General features: G+C 43.7%; 1 protein-coding gene across 3 annotated transcripts in view; it reads left to right on the forward strand.

Moving 5' to 3' along the window:
• The window catches only part of BZW2 (basic leucine zipper and W2 domains 2), a 148,260-nt gene that overhangs the window by 38,324 nt on the left and 89,776 nt on the right, over positions 1 to 20,160 (forward strand). For all 3 annotated transcript variants that reach the window (XM_030189961.1, XM_030189960.1, XM_030189962.1), the window contains exons 2-3: positions 989 to 1,053; positions 7,502 to 7,678. In XM_030189961.1, the coding sequence (XP_030045821.1) occupies positions 996 to 1,053; positions 7,502 to 7,678 (235 nt within the window). In that variant the 5' untranslated portion in view covers positions 989 to 995. The remainder of the gene's footprint in view (positions 1 to 988; positions 1,054 to 7,501; positions 7,679 to 20,160) is intronic.

Genomic DNA, 20,160 nt, shown 5'->3' on the forward strand with positions numbered 1-20,160 from the left:
TCTCTCCCCTATATTAACACCTGATATATCTAGGTTCGCACGTACATTTGCCGCAAAGGGCTCCATAACCATTGCAAAAAGCAGTGGAGACAGCGGGCATCCCTGACGAGTACCCCGCTTTAATGTAAACATCTCAGAATTCCCCCCATTGATTTGCACACAAGCCTTAGGAGAACTATAAAAAGCCCTAATCCACCTAAAGAACAAAGGCCCTATCCCAAGCTCTTCCAAAACCCGATACAGAAAAGGCCAATGCACCCTATCAAAAGCCTTCTCTGCATCCAGACCTAGGAGGCACATCGGCACCTGGTCTCTTCTGGTCAGGTACATTAAGTCCACTACTCATCTAATATTGTCCATGGCTTGCCTCTGTGGCACAAAAGCCACCTGGTCTGGGTGTATAAGAGTTGGTAAGATAGCTGATAAGCGATTTGCTAAAACGTTTGCTAAGATTTTAACATCAGCATTCAAAATGGATATAGGGCGATATGAGGTACATTCAGTATGTCTGGTTTTGGTATTACAGCAATCCAGGCCTCCATCATCGAAGCGGATAGTAGCCCTTCAGTTCTAATTTGATAAAGTAAATCTGTAAGCAGTGCAACAAGTTCTAAAGCAAATTTCTTATAGAACTCATTAGAAAGACCGTCAAGACCAGGTGATTTGTGAGAGGGTATCCCCTTAATAACTTTTTGAATCTCTATTGATGTTATCATTTTATCCAATTCAGCTACCTGGACTGGGTTAAGTGTTGGCAGATTACTAGTTGTCAAATATTCATTGATAGCTTCTGGTGCCAGTTACTGATCTAAATGGATCTGACTGATTGGTTAAACACTGCACAGACATATACTAGGGATTTGTGCCCCAGGTAGCACCTGCTTCTTTTTAAAATCTGAAGTTGAATTGATGATACACTGTAGGGCTGTATATATGTATTATTACATAATTCCCATGAAATATGTTTTTTATTGTTTGTCTCTTTCAGAAATTTTATGAATAAGCATCCAAAACCAGTGCTAACAGGCCAGAGGTTTAAAACCAGGAAGAGGGGTAAGACAAATTTTTAATATTTACCCTTCTGAACAGAAGGGGCATAATGCTGTGGTTCCCAAACCTGGTCCTGGAGGCATCCCAGGAAGTCAGGTTTCCAGGATATCCACAATGTATATTCATGAGAGAGATTTGCATGCCAGTGTTTCCTTATAATTCTTAAGTAGAGAGGTGTGGTAGCCGTGTTAGTCCACTCTTAAAGGTTATCAATAGAAATCAAACAAAATAAAACATGGAAAAGAAAATAAGATGATACCTTTTTTTATTGGACATAACTTAATACATTTCTTGATTAGCTTTCGAAGGTTGCCCTTCTTCGTCAGATCGGAAATAAGCAAATGTGGTAGCAGGTAGTATATATAAGAGAAACATCAAAGCATTACTTTGACAGTCTGACAGAGTGGGAGGGTGGGGGTATGCATTATAATTCTTGAAACTGCAGCAGCCTGTACAGTGAACTTCAACACACACGTCACAACATCTTCTTCTTCAGCTGTACCATTTACCTTAATCTGTAACAACAGATCCCTGTGATTATATTTCACACGGCGGTATGCTGTAGAAACTACTTTGCTAGGGTATTCTCGAGATATAAGCCTCTGACACAGGTCTTTGGCCTGATGTCAAAAATCTTCCTGTGAGCACAACCGTCGGTACCGAAGCAATTGCGAGAAGGGCACACTTTCTTTCAGAGCCTTGGGGTGATAGCTTGAAAATTCCAGAAGTGTGTTAACATCTATTTGTTTGCGGTATACTGTGGTATTAAATGAAGTGTCATCTTTCAAGACCAGTACATCCAAATAGGTAATGGATGTGTGGTTATTCTGCATCGTAAATTTAATCTTTGGGTGGCATAAGTTCAAATATCCCACAAATTGCTGCAAAATCTGCACATCCCCATGCCAGAGTAGAAAGATGTCATCTATAAAACATACCCAAATTGTAATATGGTCCTTAAAACCACAGGGGTACACAAATCTGTCTTCAAAATAGGTCATAAATAAGTTGCCACAGATGGCGCCATCATGGCTCCCATCGCAACTCCCAAGTTTTGTTGAAAGATTCTCCCATCAAATTGAAAAAAGTTCTTCTTCATTGCAAGGGATGCAATCCTCACTACAAAAGCAGTCAAATTGTTATTCATTATATGTTGTCCTAGAGCCTGTTCAATAACACTCAACGCTTCATCTTGTGGGATGACAGTATACAGGGATACCACGTCCAAAGTCACCAGCAGGCATTCATGTAAAGGTCCATCCCATTCCTCCAGACATCTCATAAAGTGGGTGGAGTCTTTAATGTAAGAATGCCCAGAGGAAACCAGAGGCCTTAAAAAAGTATCGACAGTGGTTCAAGTAGAGACCCATGCCCCAATAAAATCGGGCGCCCTGGGGGGTTCATAAGAGTTTTATGGACCTTTGGTAACGTGGACCTTTGGTAACCCTTACTCTGCCCCAGCACTGTCCGGATAACTCCAAAGTGGTCTGTAGAAATCTTCAGCAGCATTGTCCGGATTGTTCCTCTAAACATTCTGGTCATCGGTTCTTATCCGAGACATTCACTAAAGATGCGTGCAGTATTACTGCATACTGGGGATCAGTGCCTAAATTACCTGCCAGGTTTTACACCAGGTTTCAGTTGGCCCAAAGTTTGGCACAGAACTCTGCTCTGCACAGATTTTTTTCGGCAGCAAATTTTGGGCACCATTTATTGAATCTATGGCCCTGTTTACTAAGCCATGTTAGTGTTATTAGCACGCACTAAGCATTAGCGTGTGCTAATCGTGTAGGTGCCCATAATATTCCTACCATCCCACTGCCTCTGTGTTCCCAGAGGATTGCAGGGACTCGGGCATTGCAATGGACATTCTTTAGTAACATCACTATCGAGGCCTAAAACACTTCAATGCCACACAGAACAGGCCACTTTATTAGTGACCTTCCATTCAGAGGTTGAGAAAAATACTATTTTGAAATTGTATTTGCCTAAGAATCTCCAGCTCCCTAGCCTCCCCTCACACCCAAAAAATAAGGCTCTGGTGGATCAAGCCAAACCCCTCCACCTGATGGTCTAGCAGCCCCCTCTCCCCCCTACCTTTGCGGTGGAGTAGGGAGTAGCACACTCCCTTCTCTTCAGTGCCACATTCAAAATAACAGTGCCTAGCCCTTCCCAGTGTATCCTGGGATGCGCTGGGTGAGGCTTCACAGCCTTAAAGGGAGGAGAGGGGCCACTAGACCACCAGGTGGGGGGGGGGGGGGGGGGGTTGGGCTTGCTGGCGCTGTGCGTTACAGAATATGCTTAGCGAAATGTGTATGTAAATTCTAATTATTGCCAATTAGTGCTCATTATTGCTTATTAAGTGCTGTTAAAAACAAGCCAATTATGTTATGCGCATTGTTATACAATACGCTTGGATTTTGGTGCATGAGGATTTACACCAACTGAAACCTGGAGTAAATCCCCACATCTAAATTAGACGCGGATCAGGCGTGTTATATAACAGTGCGTGCAAAATCTTAGAATGCCCATGCCCTTTCCATGACCACGAGTCCTTTTCAGATTAGTGCATAAGAATTTACACGCACATCTTTATAGAATAGTGCCTAGCAATATGCGCACATAAATTCACATTGTTGCTGATTAGCGCCACTAATTGATTATGAGCTCCCAATTATTGGTGCTAATTGTTTTGTTATTTTAAATTGCGCATGGAAATTGAGCATGCCCCCAAATTTGTGCACGCAATTTTGAATGAAATATATAGAATTCTGGGGTTAATGCCAAACTCTATTTGAGAATTAGCCAACAAAGTTAAATAAATAACGTGGTGCTACAAGACCCAGCCATTTTATAGCTATTTCATTTGGGCAGTCAAATCAAATCAAATACTAACTTGTTAACTGCTAGTATCTCCACTTTAGGGTTTAATGTGGTGTACAAAATAGATGATGAAGTACAAAATTAGTTCAAATTACAAATATAACAAAAAAAATCCTACTAATCATTAGTATCTTTTTTTAGGAAATAAACAGGTTTTCACCTTCTTCCTAAAAGTAGCATAGTTATATGCAGTCCTAATATAAAAAGGAAGAGAATTCCACAATGATACTCCCAATACTGAAAATATGGAATTTACTATTTTCAAAAACCTGGCGTTTTTATAAAAAGGTGGGCATAAAATCAATTGATCTTGAAGACACAGAGAATGTCCAATGAGTCAATTAATAATTCTGAAGTGGTACCATATAAAATTTGAAAAATTAAACAAACTGCTTTAAATTTCTCTCATTAATAGGGAGCCATGTAATTTCCCATTGTATGGTGTAATGCTGCTATATCTGTTAAGTTTTAAAATGAGTCTTACTGCTGTGTTCTGTATCAACTGCAGTTTTTAAAGATTTTTAGAAAGCATGCCAAAAAACAGGACGTTACAATAATCCAAATGAGGTAGTATAAGCATTTGAAGTAACAGAGCATAAGCATGCTGATCAAAGAAAGACCTTATTAAACGTAACTGCCTCATTTTAACGACTGTTGTCCACCAAAGTTGAATAATATCTGGTCCATAGGAATCAAGAAAAAAAACCCCAACACCCTAGATTCTGTTTCTATCTTCAGAATATCAGTAGACAAAATCAGAGGTAGATATTTTAATACCTTGATTTCTAAACTACAGTACTTTAGATTTTTGGTGGTTCAACTTCAATTTATTACTTAACTAGCCGTTCAGCCCGTTAAAATGGGCTAGTATGGGGTTTTCCCAAGGCCCCCTCCCCTCGCCGCTGCAGGGCCCCCCCCCCCCCGAGGTCGCCGCTGCCGGTCCTCCCCCCCCCCCCGGAGTCGCCGCCGCCACCCCTCCACCCGGCCCGGGCCCTCTCTCCACTATTGAACTTACGTCGCCGAAACGCAGCATGCAGATCAGCAGAGCTCCCATTGGCCTTCCTTCTCTGCCTGTGTCCCACCCTCGTGTGATGTAACGTCGGCGAGGGCGGGGCACAGGCAGGGAAGGAAGGCCGATGGGAGCTCAGCTGATCTGCCTGCTGCGTGTCGGCGATGTAAGTTCAATACCGAAGAGAGTGCTCGGGCTGGGTGGAGGGGGGGCGGCGGCGGCAACTCCGGGTGGGGGGAGCGGTAGCGGCGACCTCGGGGGGGGGAGCGGTAGCGACGTCGGCGGTTCCCTCCCTCCCCTTTGCGCAGTTTCCCTCTCTGACCCGCCCCGTCATCACGTATTGACGCGGGGGCAGGACAGAGAGGGAAGTCTTTACTGCGCATTTGCGGGTGAGTACGGTCACTCGCCATTTATATGTTTGATGCTCAGTCCTGTAATGCCTTAATCCAGGGCTTTTTTTGAGGGGGTACTTGGGGGTACTGAGTACCGGCACCTTTTCCATTGTCTGCTAAAATTGACCCAAAGAACCCAAGTTTTAATGAAAGAGCTCAGGCTCTAAACACCAATTCTGTCTTGTCATAGATTCTATGATTGGTTGCAGGTGGCCTGGCTCTTATGGGGTGGGTCCCTCCGTGATTACCCCACTCCTGAAGGGTGGCCTAGCATTTGAGTACCAGTACCTTTTTTGCTAGAAAAACAACACTGCCTTAATCCCAACCATGACAGAGTTTCCCAAATCGTGGTGTAAGGCTGGGACTGGCAACAACATAATATCATCAGCATAGGATAGTAATAATTCTCCAAAACCCAACTCTATCCTGCTGAGAGATGCAGCGGACGCATCCACTCAGTTTCCATCTGTAATGGAGTATAGCGGGAAGTCCCCAGTAGCCAGTCTCCCAAATGACGGAGTAGGCAGGCTCTATTGTACCACCATAAGTTCAGCAGACCTAATCCCCCTCTATTCCAACCATCTAACATGTTTTCCATATGGATTTGGGGTCTTTTCCGATTCCAAAGGCATCTAGATAGCATGCTAAGCAATTTTTTCCAATCACCCTTGGTAAGGCACAATGGTATCGTCTGAAAACAGTAGAGCCACTTAGGAAATATAAGCATATTAAACAAAGATATTCTGCCTAAGAGCGATATCGGCAGTGTCACCCAACGATCTAATAATTCCCTTGTACCAGAAAGTAGTTTGTCTACATTCAATTTATATAGCTTCCGCGGATCTCCAGGCAATTGTATTCCAAGATACTTAAATGCGACCCGTGTTGTTTTTAGGGGGCAATTGATTTGGGACCACTCGGCTGCCGAGACATGTAAGGGCTGAACCTCAGATTTATCAAGATTAATACAGAAGCCCGAGTAGTCCCCATATTCAGTAAATATCTCCAATAACGCTGCTAGGGAAGTCCAGGAGTTTTGCAAAATGACCAAAAGGTCATCCGCAAAGGCTGCAATTTTAAAATGTTCCCGCCCAATTTGTAGTCACAACATCCCTAATCAGAGGATCCAAAACCATCACAAATAGAAGAGGCGAGAGAGGACAGCCCTGTCTCGTACCCCTAGTTATCGGAAATGACTCTGAGTATATTCCATTAACAGCTACCTCCACCACTGGCACTCGGTATAGAGCCTTTATGGCTTCACCAAAGTATCCCTCAATCCCAAAAGCCTTTAAGATTGCAAACAGAAACCTCCAGTCAACGCGGTCAAATGCTTTTTCTGCATCAAAACTGATCAAAAGCGATGACCGAGAGTCTCTATGTATTTCCTCCAAGGCCAACAGGATCTTTCTCAGGTTGCGGGCTACTGATCATTCTCTAACAAATCCTACTTGTGGTTTCGCTACTAATAAAGGTAAAACTTTGGCCAGTCTATTTGCCAGGATTTTAGCTCCATTATCAACAAGCTAAGCTATGGGTTCTGTCTGAAAGCTATTATTTTTCAATTCAACCAGTGGTATGCTGGAGACCACCTGGAATGGATAATAAAAGGGGGGTGGGGTGGGGGTTACTTAATAGGGGGGGGGGGGGGGCGGGAGTGTTAAGGAGGTAGGGATATGGGTAGGCTCTTTATAGGTTGGGGCTGGGAGTGAATATGACAATACTGTTTGGCTATAACTAATTCCTAACCTTTGTAGGTATGGAAAGGTATTAATGGAGAAATATGATGACTGATGATATGCTTTGTGGAACTATTCTGGTTATGTTGATGTGAAGTTATGAAGCTGAGTTTTGTAATGTTAATTTGTATGAGTGTCATCAATAAAAATGTTATAAAGTAAAAATGTTTAAAAAACTAGAGATCCTTATCTTGTCCTGCTTTTGTTAAACTATTATAACCATTTGTACTGCAGACATGTTGATTTACTGGTATATTCTTGGAAAACGTGAAGTGCTGACAGCATTTCCCTTGCACATAGTATAGTACTAATGATCTGTACATTTTGTAGCGTTCTGGATTGTTATTTTATCACAAGGAAGCTCTTATTAGCAGCTGCATTCAGCGACTTGTAAATGCTAGTGGATGACTTAAGCTGTTTTCTTCCAGATGAAAAAGAGAAATTCGAGCCCACAGTCTTCAGGGACACAATTATCCAAGGACTCAATGACGCTGGTAATGATCTGGAGGCAATAGCTAAGTTTCTGGACACAACAGGCTCAAGACTAGATTACCGTCGCTATGCCGACACACTCTTTGACATCCTAATAGCTGGCAGCATGCTAGGTAAACCTACATTTTATTGGGTTTTGCTTCATAGTTCAGGGCTGTTTCTGCTCTCAAAAAGAAATGTGACTACGGACACGTTGAAGTGTTACAAAGCTGTTTAATATTGACTTGTTCTCCTACTTTTTTTTTTTTCTGTTAATTTTAATTAAGTGGAGGTTTAGTTTTCCTGCTTTTGCAGTGTTTGTAATATCATCCTATCCCGATAGGGTCAGGACCAGTGTTAGGGGGTTCAAACAGAGAAATTACCTTGGGGCTTGTGCTATAGGAGGCCCAAAAACTGCATGAAGCTGAAGGAGATACAGCCTGTTGGTGGGATTGGAGTCCCTACCAAATGTTAAGGGTAAAGGGTCATGGATTTGATATACTGCCTTTCTGTGGTACATCCAAAGCGGTTTACATATATTATATGCAGATACTCTGACCCTAGTGGGTTTACAATCTAAGTTTTGTACCTGGGGCAGTGGAGGGTTAAGTAAATTGCCCAGGGTCACAAGAAGCCACACTGGGAATTGAACCCAGTTCCCTAAGTTCTCAGCCCACTGTGCTAACCATTAGGCAGTTTCAGGTTCATGTTTATTTCATTTGATTAACTGCTTAGGGAAAATCCTTCAAAGCAGAATACAATAAACAGTATAAAACAAGAGACTCGTATGATCCGAAAGGCACTCCAGAATCATAACAGAAAAGAAGAGTAATGCATACCCATTGTGCATCTAGACCCCAGCTCATAGTCCCAATCAAACTAAGCACACCAGCCATGCAAGCAACAGTAGACATCTATTCTTGACCCATTACAATCTGGTTTTCACCCTCTCCACTCAACCGAAACTGCGCTCACTAAAGTCTCCAATGACCTATTACTGGCTAAATCCAGAGGTCAATATTCCATCCTCATTCTTCTTGATCTTTCCGCTGCTTTTGACACTGTCGATCACAGCATACTTCTCGATACCCTGTCCTCACTTGGATTCCAGGGCTCTGTCCTTTCCTGGTTCTCTTCCTACCTCTCCCTCCGCACCTTTAGTGTTCACTCTGGTGGATCCTCTTCTACTTCTATCCCTCTGCCTGTCGGCGTACCTCAGGGTTCTGTTCTTGGTCCCCTCCTCTTTTCTATCTACACTTCTTCCCTTGGTTCATTAATCTCATCCCATGGCTTTTCCTACCATCTCTATGCTGATGACTCCCAAATCTACCTTTCTACCCCTGATATCTCACCTTGCATCCAAACCAAAGTTTCAGCGTGCTTGTCTGACATTGCTGCCTGGATGTCTCAACGCCACCTGAAATTAAATATGACCAAAACCGAGCTTCTCATTTTCCCCCCCAAACCCACCCCCCCGCTCCCCCCGTTTTCTATTTCTGTTGATGGCTCTCTCATTCTCCCTGTCTCCTCAGCTCGAAACCTTGGGGTCATCTTTGACTCTTCTCTCTCCTTCTCTGCTCATATCCAGCAGACCGCCAAGACCTGTCGTTTCTTTCTTTACAACATCCGTAAAATCCGCCCCTTTCTTTCCGAGCACTCTACCAAAACCCTCATCCACACCCTTGTCACCTCTCGTTTAGACTACTGCAATCTGCTTCTTGCTGGCCTCCCACTTAGTCACCTCTCCCCTCTCCAGTCGGTTCAAAACTCTGCTGCCCGTCTCATCTTCCGCCAGGGTCGCTTTACTCATACTACCCCTCTCCTCAAGTCGCTTCACTGGCTCCCTATCCGTTTTCGCATCCTGTTCAAACTTTTTCTACTAACCTATAAATGTATTCACTCTGCTGCTCCCCAGTATCTCTCCACACTCGTCCTTCCCTACACCCCTTCCCGTGCACTCCGCTCCATGGATAAATCCTTCTTATCTGTTCCCTTCTCCAATACTGCCAACTCCAGACTTCGCGCCTTCTGTCTCGCTGCACCCTACGCCTGGAATAAACTTCCTGAGCCCCTACGTCTTGCCCCATCCTTGGCCACCTTTAAATCTAGACTGAAAGCCCACCTCTTTAACATTGCTTTTGACTCGTAACCACTTGTAACCACTCGCCTCCACCTACCCTCTTCTCTTCCTTCCTGTTCACATTAATTGATTTGATTACTTTATTTATTTTTTGTCTATTAGATTGTAAGCTCTTTGAGCAGGGACTGTCTTTCTTCTATGTTTGTGCAGCGCTGCGTATGCCTTGTAGCGCTATAGAAATGCTAAATAGTAGTAGTAGTAAATAGTAGTAATATTAAAAATCAGCATCAAAGGCTTCCTGAAAAGAAGTGTTTTAAATAGTTTCTTAAAGGATGTCAGGCTTGTGAGTTCTTGTGCCAAGTAGAGCACTGCTGAGTGCAGTGACACGCCTTCGTACTCTGCTTGGCGGCCGAGCAACCCCAAGGTTCACCTGCGGTGACCGCTGTTCCCCGGAGGTTGAGCCCCCAGGTGCGGGCGTCCAGCAGGACTTGTGCGGGAAGCTGAGGAACCAGTCGGAGGGGAACGGAAGGGAATGGTCTGTTGGATTATTTGTAGTAAATAATTAGCAGATTTTAGTATACACAGCTTCAGCTTTAGAAATGTTAATTTCTTTCTTCATCTCTCTCTCATTCACCCCTGAATAATTCACTGCTGAGTCACTTTAAAGTTGAAGTAACAAAACATCTGTTTACTCACAGTTTGTAGTTAGATTATAATCAGACAGGCTTATATTTACATATTACTATACATTTGTCTTATCAGCTCCTTCCATGTGCTTAGATGGTAATGGATGCTCACACCACCATAGATCCTCTCAGGTTAGGAGAGATCATGAGCTCCATGTGCTCCATGTGCTGCATCTGCTGTGTCTGACCCCCACAGGAAGTTGCATAGCTGTGTGACCTCTCTAAGTAATTCACATCAGAGGTCACAGAGTAATCACAGAGAAATAATAGGTGACAGGCAATGCATGTAAAATACAATTACATTCCAACAAACCCCTTCTCATGCATAACTGTCATGCAATTATTTATTCATACAAAGTCCAAGCTTTATACGCAGATTCACAAAACGTTCTCTGGGTAACGGTTTGGTCATGATGTCAGCTGTCATCTCACTGGTGTGACAATAGTGTAGACTGATGACCCCTTCTTTCGCCAACTCTCGCACGTTGTGGTATTTCGTTGCGATGTGCTTGGTGCGTGACTGAACCTTGTCATTCTGTGACAGTCGGATGCAGCTCTGATTATCTTCCATTATCTGGATTGGTCTTTTTTCAGCTATTCCAAAATCCAGCAAAAGTTTTTCAATCCACATCAGTTCTCTGCACGCTTCCGATACGGCCACGTATTCAGCTTCTGTAGAAGACAAACTCACAATACTTTGTTTATGACTGGCCCATGAAATTTGTACATTTCCATACATAAACACATATCCACTTGTGGATTTATAATCAGAATGATCCCCTGCCCAATCTGAATCACAGTAACATATTAGTTTTGGATTACTATTGGCTGAAATCTTTAATTTACAATCAATGGTACCCTTTAAATACCTTACCATCCTTTTAACTGCAGTCCAATCTGATTTGGTAGGTGAGCTGACCCTTCTGCTCAAAATTCCTACTGCATTTGCTATATCAGCCCTGTATGTGGTAGCTAGATATAAAAGCTTACCTATGGCTGATCTATATTGGATGTTATCTGGTAAAGGTTCTCTTACTGTTTCATCCTTCAGAAAATCAGTGATCATGGGAGTGCTTACAACTTGGGCATCTTGCATACCTAAACTTTCAATAAGCTCATTTATTTTCTGCTTCTGGCTTAGAAGATAAGAACCATCATTTTGTTTCTCAATTTCTATACCAAGATAGTATGACACATTACCAAGTTCTTTTATCTCAACATTCTGGTTTAAATATTTTACAATGTCCTTGTACTCTTGCTCACTTTCGCTTGCAATGAGCAGATCATCAACAAAAGCTAAAATGTATGCATATTGTCCATTTGTGCACCTAGTGTACAAGCATTTATCTGCTTCACCTTGCTTAAATCCTAAATTTGTCAATATTTCATGCAATTTTTCATTCCAACATTTTGCACTTTGCTTTAATCCATAAAGACCTTTGTTTAATTTACACACTAGCTGTCTTTGTTTTGTATTTATGAAACCTGTTGGCTGTTCCATGTACAAGTCTTCAGTTATATCTCCGTGAAGAAATGCTGTTTTCACATCAATGTGGTTGACTTGCATGCCTTTTGAGACTGCAATGCTCAGAAGTGTTCTAATTGTCGTGTGTTTCACTACAGGTGCAAACACTTCATCAAAATCTTCTCCATATTTTTGAAGATATCCCTTTGCCACTAATCTGGCTTTATACCTTTCCACTTTTCCTTGTGCATTCCTTTTTAACTTGAATACCCATTTGCATCCTATAGCTTTCTTGCCAGGAGGTAATTTTGTAAGAATCCAAGTATTATTTTTATCCAATGCATCAATTTCTTCTTGTGCAGCTTTATGCCATTTAGCAGCTTCTTCTGCTGGCATTTTCTCAATCTCATCCCATGTTAAGGGCTCTTGAGCTTCTGCTGACTTTGTTAAGTAAGACAGTCTTGGGGGTGGAACACCTTTGTTTTCCCTGGATGAGCGTCTGACAACAGGTTGGTCTGACCTTTCCGCATCCTCTAAATCTGAGAGTTCTTCTCCAATTGATTCCCCTTCTCCAACTGTACTGTCTTCTTCAATGATCCTTTCTGTGTCTGCTTCCTCTGCCTGTTCCTCGTTAGATACAGGTGAGTTGCTTTCAGACATCTGCCTTGGTATGGCATTTATATACACTGGCATGTCTATTATGGTTCTAGTTTCATATTCTGGATGATAAGGCTCATCTGGGATAATCCAGCCTTTATCAACCCTTTTGTTTTCATCAAAATATGTAATATGTCTTATGCCAACAATGCCAGTTTTCAGATTCAAAATTCTATATCCTTTGTGTCCTGGAGCATAGCCAACTAAAATGCCCCTTTCTGTTGTGGAATCCAGCTTATGCCTTCTTTGCTTTGGTACATGAGCATATGCTGTACTTCCAAATGTTCTTATGTGTGACAGGTTTGGCTTCCTACCATGCCATGTCTCATGTGGTGTGCGCTCAGCGCCTTTAGTTGGCATTCTGTTTTGTAGGTACACTGCTGTGAGAATGGCTTCCCCCCATAGTCTTTTAGGGAGATTGCTATCTGACAGCATACATCTGGTCATTTCCACAAGTGACCTAAATTTTCTCTCTGCAACAGAATTTTGCTCTGGTGTATAAGCTACTGTTGTGATATGCTGAATGCCTTCTTGTTCTAGAAATGTGCGCATGCTTTGTGAAGTGAACTCACCACCATTGTCGGTCTGAAGAACCTTTGGTTTTCTTTCAAATTTATTGCTCACCATGGCTACGTATTTCTTCAGCATGTCTGTGACTTGACTTTTTTCTTTCAGCAAATAGGCCACACAATATCTAGAGAAATCATCCAAGAATATTAGCACAAATCTGTTATTTCCCAATGATGGGATATTAAACGGTCCACATAAGTCACTGTGTATTAAGTCCAGTACTTTATTACTTCTGTTTCCTGTGTATGCAGGAAATGAGGGTCTCACACCTTTTTGAGTAACACAGTCTATGCATTTCTCCATTTTACCAGCATCTGCACTTATCTGAATGCCGGTGGCCAGTTGCTTACTGTAAAGATCCTGGATCACCTTAAAATCACGATGTCCCAGGCGGCGGTGCCAGATTTCCAGACTACATTTTTCATCATTCTTCCTTACTTGCGCCATATGTGAGGCTTCACCTGAAATGCTCAGTTTATAAACATCATTATGCATAAAAGCTTCAGCATACACTTCATCATTTTTAGAGATTGTGCACTTACTGTTTTCAAAATGAATCGCAAATCCCTTCTTATCTAATGTAGATACACTAAGCATATTGCAAACTGCTTGGGGAATATACAAGACATCACTTACAGGAATTTCTTTAACTTCATTAGACACTTTGCATTTTAAGAATCCAATACCTTTTGCTTGGATCTTAGCAGTCCCTGCGTTTGCAGTTTTAAGAATACCTTCCTCTGGACACATTTCCTGAAAGAAATCCTTACAATTGGTTAAATGGCATGTGCTCCCCGAATCCAAAATCCAAGTACTTTCATTTGAATTATTATTTACCATAGTCAAAGATTTTTCTGCCATTAGAAAGCCCTTGTGTTTATCTTTGTCCTTCATACATTTCCTGGTTTGAAAATTCTTTAGTTCCATTGGCTTAGGTGAGCTAGAGGGAGTGTTTTGTGTTTCCTTACACCATTTAGATACATGTCCCTCCTTTCCACATGAGTAGCAAATCAGCTTGCCCTTGGGTGGAGTTTTCCCATAGCTCCGCCTTCCTCTGTTCTTTGCCAAGAAATTTGTTTCATTTCTCTCTGACTGACTTTGAGAACACATCTCCTCAGAATCATTTATTATGCATTCCTGCCTTAGTTTTGATGTTGCCTGTTCAAAAGATTGCCCTTCAATGGCCTCATTTACAGACCTAAAAACATCAAACTTCTTTGATAGTGAGGTAAAAGAAATGCTCTTTTCAATGCATCACACATGGGAATTCCAGAAAGTTCTAGCTTTTGAAATGAAGACATAAGATACATAATGTGATCATTACATTTACTTTTATCCCTTAATTTGGTTTCATTCAACTCTGCCAGCCAAATTGGTTGCTGCTTTGCATATGTAGTTGCATACATAGTTCTCAGTTTATATAAAATGTCCTTTGGTGTATCTTTTCCCTCCACTAATATGGCTTGTTTCTCTGAGAGAGCTTCCAAAAGCATGCACTTCACATAATAGTTTGCATTGTCCCATTCAGCCATATTTTCAGCTGTTCTGTCTTGGTCTAAGCATATATTTAATCTTTTTGCTCGAAGGAGACATATGAATCTTAGTTCCCACTGCCGATAATTAAACTCAGTTAATTTAGGCACCTTGAGAGAATAGAAAAATGGTGAATTTCTTCCCTCAGCCATTTTCTTAGCCTTCTGTCTGCTGTGTGGGGGGAGAGAGAGACAGACTGAATCTTTCCTTTAAAACTTAAGAGAAAAATGTGGCCTTTTTTTCTGCCTGGTAATATTTCTCTTCTTTTTCAATTCCTGGCCCTGGGCCCATAACCCTTTTGTTGGATTATTTGTAGTAAATAATTAGCAGATTTTAGTATACACAGCTTCAGCTTTAGAAATGTTAATTTCTTTCTTCATCTCTCTCTCATTCACCCCTGAATAATTCACTGCTGAGTCACTTTAAAGTTGAAGTAACAAAACATCTGTTTACTCACAGTTTGTAGTTAGATTATAATCAGACAGGCTTATATTTACATATTACTATACATTTGTCTTATCAGCTCCTTCCATGTGCTTAGATGGTAATGGATGCTCACACCACCATAGATCCTCTCAGGTTAGGAGAGATCATGAGCTCCATGTGCTCCATGTGCTGCATCTGCTGTGTCTGACCCCCACAGGAAGTTGCATAGCTGTGTGACCTCTCTAAGTAATTCACATCAGAGGTCACAGAGTAATCACAGAGAAATAATAGGTGACAGGCAATGCATGTAAAATACAATTACATTCCAACATGGTCCTGGTACAAAACAATGTTCAACAGGCAGGCAGCAGGTGAGAGAGTAATCCAGGTACAAGCAGTATTCAACAGGCAGGCAGCAGGCGAGAGAGTAATCCAGGTGCAAGCAGTGTTCAACAGGCAGGCAGCAGGCGAGAGAGTAATCCAGGTACAAGCAATGTTCAACGGGCAGAAATTTGGGAAACCATCCAATACAAAGAGCGCTTACCAAATAGAAGCCGAAGCAATGAGGCCTAGGGAACATGCTCCAGAAATAGCGCTGAGAGGGATCAGCTGGAGAGGAGAGCTGCCATAGGTTAGGTGGTCGAGAAGGAGGAGTCCGCTCGCGACAAGGACTAATCCCCGCGGAGCACAGAGATGGGTCGATGGTCCCGAACCGCCCCGGAGGCGTGCGGAGCTGGCAAAACGTAGGGCATGTAGTGATCCTGGGCATGTGCACCACGATGAGGAGAGGGAGAGGACGAGTGCCGCACAGACCGGAGCGCCAGACCTGGTATGATGGCGGGCGTTCCAGCGCAGCCGGAGTGTCTCGCTGGAGAGGAGGTGAGGGACGTGACAGTACCCTCCCTGGAAGGCCCCCTCTCCATCCCGGTCCGGGTTTTGATGGATAGCGGATATGGAATTCTTGGATCAGTTCTGGTGCATGGACATTAGTAGCCGGTTCCCAGGAATTATCTTCAGGACCAAAGTGTTTCCATGATAGCAAGTAGAAGAGTCATCCCCTTTGGCGTTTGGAGTCCACTGCAGAACCTCCTCTACTTCGAATTCAGGGTCCGGTTCAGTCTCAGGAATGGTGATCTTCCATGGCTCTGAGTGCCACTTTGAGGACAAAAATGGTTTCAGTAAGGACACATGGAAAGCGTTGTGGACCTTGAGATTAATGGGTAATCGGAGATGATAGGAGACTGCCCCCACTCGGGATTGTATTGAGAAAGGTCCAATGTAGCAGGGAGTGAACATGAAAGAGGGAAAACGGAGTCTCAAGTACTTGGTACTAAGCCAAACCTTCTGCCCGGGTTGAAAAGTCAGTGCAGCCTGTCTTCTTTGGTCTGCGAACTGCTTATACTTGGCCGCGGCTTGCTGAAGATGATGCTGAACCTTACTCCAAATGTCCCGGATATCCGTGAGGGTCTGTTGGAGCTGAGGCGAGGCTTGGGTCAGTGGGATTGGAAGGGGTAGTCGGGGTGGCGTCCATATACAGTAAAAAATGGTGCTGTTCGAGAGGCGGAGTGGAGGCCATTGTTATATGCAAATTCCTCCCAAGGGAGCAATGTGGACCAATCATCCTGTCGATTTTTTGTATACGTACACAGAAAGGCCTTGAGTGTCTGATTGACCCACTCGACCATTCCGACCATCCCATTAGTCTGAGGGTGATACGCGGATGAAAAATGAGTGGTGATGCCACGTAAATTGAGATCCTCGGTCACTTATGACCCGCAGGGGTAGACCATACAAATGGAACACATGCTGGATGAAATTCCTGGCGAGAATAGCGGCTGATGGGAGAGATTTTATGGGGATGAAGTGAGCCATCCGAGAGAATCAATCTACTACTACCCAATGACCGTGTGGCCCTGGGAGGGAGGTAAGTTGGTAACAAAGTCCATGGATATCTCTTGCCAAAGAAGCCGTGGAACTGGTAACGGCTGTAACAATCCCCACAGCTTGAGGAGAGGATTTGTTTCGGACACAAATGGGGCAGGTGGAGACAAAATGCAAAACATCTTGAGTCATGCGTGGCCACCAATAATACCGGGAGATCAAGTGAAAGGTCTTGCGAAACCAGAGTGCCCAGCAAACATAGAAGAGTGTCCCCATTTGAGAACCTTCTTTCTGGATTGGGGTGGAACGGAGGTCTTCGGAGTGGCTGAAGCTACCGTGGCAGAGGTGATAGAGGCAGGATTTAACATAGGATAGGATTCCTCAGACACTTCAGGGGTATTAAAGGCCCTGGAGAGTGCATCTGCTTGAACATTCTTCTCGGCAGGACGGAATATCAAGCAGAAATTAAGACAGGCAAAGAAGAGAGACCAACATGCCTGTCGTGGGTTGAGTCTTTTAGCATCCTGGAGGTACAAGAGGTTTTTGTGGTCGGTGATCACAATGATGGAGTGTAATGCCCCCTCCAGAAGGTATCACCACTCCTGGAGAGCCAATTTAAGGGCCAACAACTCCTGGTCCCCAATGGTGTAGTTACGTTCTGCTGTGGAGAATTTCTTGGAGAAAAAAAACAACTCCCAGTCCCCAATGGTGTAGTTACGTTCTGCTGGGGAGAATTTCTTGGAGAAAACAAAACAGGGATGATGTTTGCCAGAGTCTGTGGCTTGAGACAGAACTGCCCCTGCCCCCAGCGATGAGGCATCCACTTCTAAAATGAATGGTTTTGTTATATGCGGCCCTCGAAGCACCGGAGCAGACAAAAAGGCTTGCTTTAAGGCAGAGAAGGCTTCATGGGCATCGGGAGACCAGTTCTTCACATCAGCCCTTTTCTTGGTAAGTGAGGTCAGAGGTGCAGTGATAAGGGAATATTGCTGGATAAACTGTCTGTTGTAGATGGCAAAGCCCAGAAAGCGTTGCAGAGCCCGGAGACCTTGGACACTCCTGGATGGCTTGGAGTTTAGTGGGGTCCATTTGGAGCCCTTCTGAAGAAACGATATATCCCAGAAATGGAATTGACTTTTGGTGAAATGAGCACTTCTCTAGTTTAGTGAAGAGGCAATGATCCCGGAGCGGATATGATGGGGATGACCTTGAACAGAAGCATAGAATACCAGAATGTCATCCAAATAAACAATAACTGAAGAGTACAGGAGATCCTGAAAAATGAAATTAATGAAATCCTGGAAGACTGCGGGAGCATTGCAGAGGCCAAACGGCATAACAGGATATTCAAAATGTCCCTCATGGGTATTGAAAGCAGTCTTCCACTCATCTCCATGGCGGATTTGGACCAGGTTATAGGTGCCTCGAAGATCTAGTTTGGTAAAAATTGAAGCTCCCTGCAGACGGTCGAATAGCTTTGGAATAAGAGGGAGCGGGTACCGGTTTTTAATGATAATTTTGTTAAGGTCCCTGTAGTCTATACAGGGTCGTAGAGAGCCGTCCTTAGTTACAAAGAAAAACCCGGCCCCTGCCAGAGAGGAAGAAGGTCTAATGAAGCCCTTTTCGAGGTTCTCTTGGATGTATTTCCGCATGGCCTTAGATTCCTCCCGGGAGAGGGTATAAAGTCAGCCCCGGGGGTGGGGGGCATCTTGCCTGGGAGTAATTCAATAGGGCAGTCAAACAGGCGATGAGGGGGAAGAGATTCAGCCTCTTGGGCATTAAAGACATCCTGGAATTCTTGGTATTTCACTGGAAGGCAAGCCTCACAGGGGCAGAGGACCCCGGGAAGGGCCGAATAGTTTTCATGGGAGGGTCCACTGGCGTAAGACATGAAGCAAAACATTGGGAACCCCATCTGCTGATATCACCTGTGGTTCAATTGATACTGGGCGTGTGCTGTCGCAACCAGGGCAGGCCCAGAATGACAGGGTGGATGGCCTGGGGAAAAACCAAGAATTGGATCTCTTCTTGATGTAGAATTCCGACTTGTATCTGTAATGGTTGCGTGACCTGGGTAATGGAGTGGGGTAGGGTCAATCCCTGAATGGAGGTCACCTGTAACGTGGGTTTACAAGGGATCAAAGGTGTCCCTTGTTGGGCTAGAAGGCTGGCGTCAATAAAATTCCCTCTGACCCCTGAATCAATCAGGGCCAAAGTGCTAACACAAAGTTCCTTCCTTTGCAGAAAAATAGGAATGGAAACCAGATTATCCGGAAGGGGTGAGGATCGACCCAAAGCCACCCCTTTCAAAGGTCCTGGGTCTGCGCGTTTCCCAGTTTATTAGGACAAAATTTCACGAAATGATCAGCCTGTCCACAATACAGACAGAGTCGATTGTTCCGACGATGAGTCCTCTCCTGCTCAGAAAGACGATGTCGACCGATAACCATCGGTTCTTCAGAACCCTCAGAAGAGGAGCCAATCGTTCTCTTAGGGGAACTAGGGCGTGAAATCCGAGCAGAAGGCCTCTGTGGAGGGCGCTGAGCAGAGCGTTCCTGCGACCTCTCTTGGAACTGAATGTCGACACATACACAGAGGGTAATGAGGGCGTCCAAGGATGTGGGAAGTTCCCGGCCTCCTAACTTAATTTGGCCAGGTATCAGCAGGTGTAAGTCCTTGCACCCAATGTTGGGCCTGGGAATCTGGTCTAAGTGCTATTCTGTAAAGGTTGTTTGACGCTAAGAGACTTTTATAGAATTGGCACTTGTCATGGATTTTCCCGGCGCCTATCTTTGAGCACCAGGTATCGAATTTCCCCAATGTACTAAATTCAGGAGATGGCACCCAAAGTTGGGTTCCAAAAAATATACATGCTGAGTGCTATTCTGTAAATGGTGCTTTGAATTGGGCATCGTTTATAGAATAGCTCGTAGGCCAGGATCCATGCCCCACTTCTAAGCATGAGGATTTACACCAACTGAACCCTCCTGTAAATCCCCATGCCTAAATTAGGTGCAGATCCCTTGAATTCTAAAATAGTGCACGCATCTTTAGTGAATGCCCCTGACCCACCAGTGCCCCTCCCTTGGTCATGCCCCCCTTTTCAGTTGTGCGCTAAAGAATTTACACATGCAACTTTATAGAATAGTGCTTAGCAGCATGTACACATAAATCCAAACTGTTGCCAATTAGCTCCAATAATTTATTGATATTGCCCAATTATTGGCGTTAACAGGCTCATTGTGCATGCAGATTGAGTGTGCAATTTTAAGCGCCATTTATAGCATTCCCCTGTACATGCATGAATCTGGCCTTGTA

The sequence above is a fragment of the Microcaecilia unicolor genome, chromosome 1 (genome assembly GCF_901765095.1).
Source record: "Microcaecilia unicolor chromosome 1, aMicUni1.1, whole genome shotgun sequence".
In the NCBI taxonomy this organism is placed as follows: Eukaryota; Metazoa; Chordata; class Amphibia; order Gymnophiona; family Siphonopidae; genus Microcaecilia; species Microcaecilia unicolor.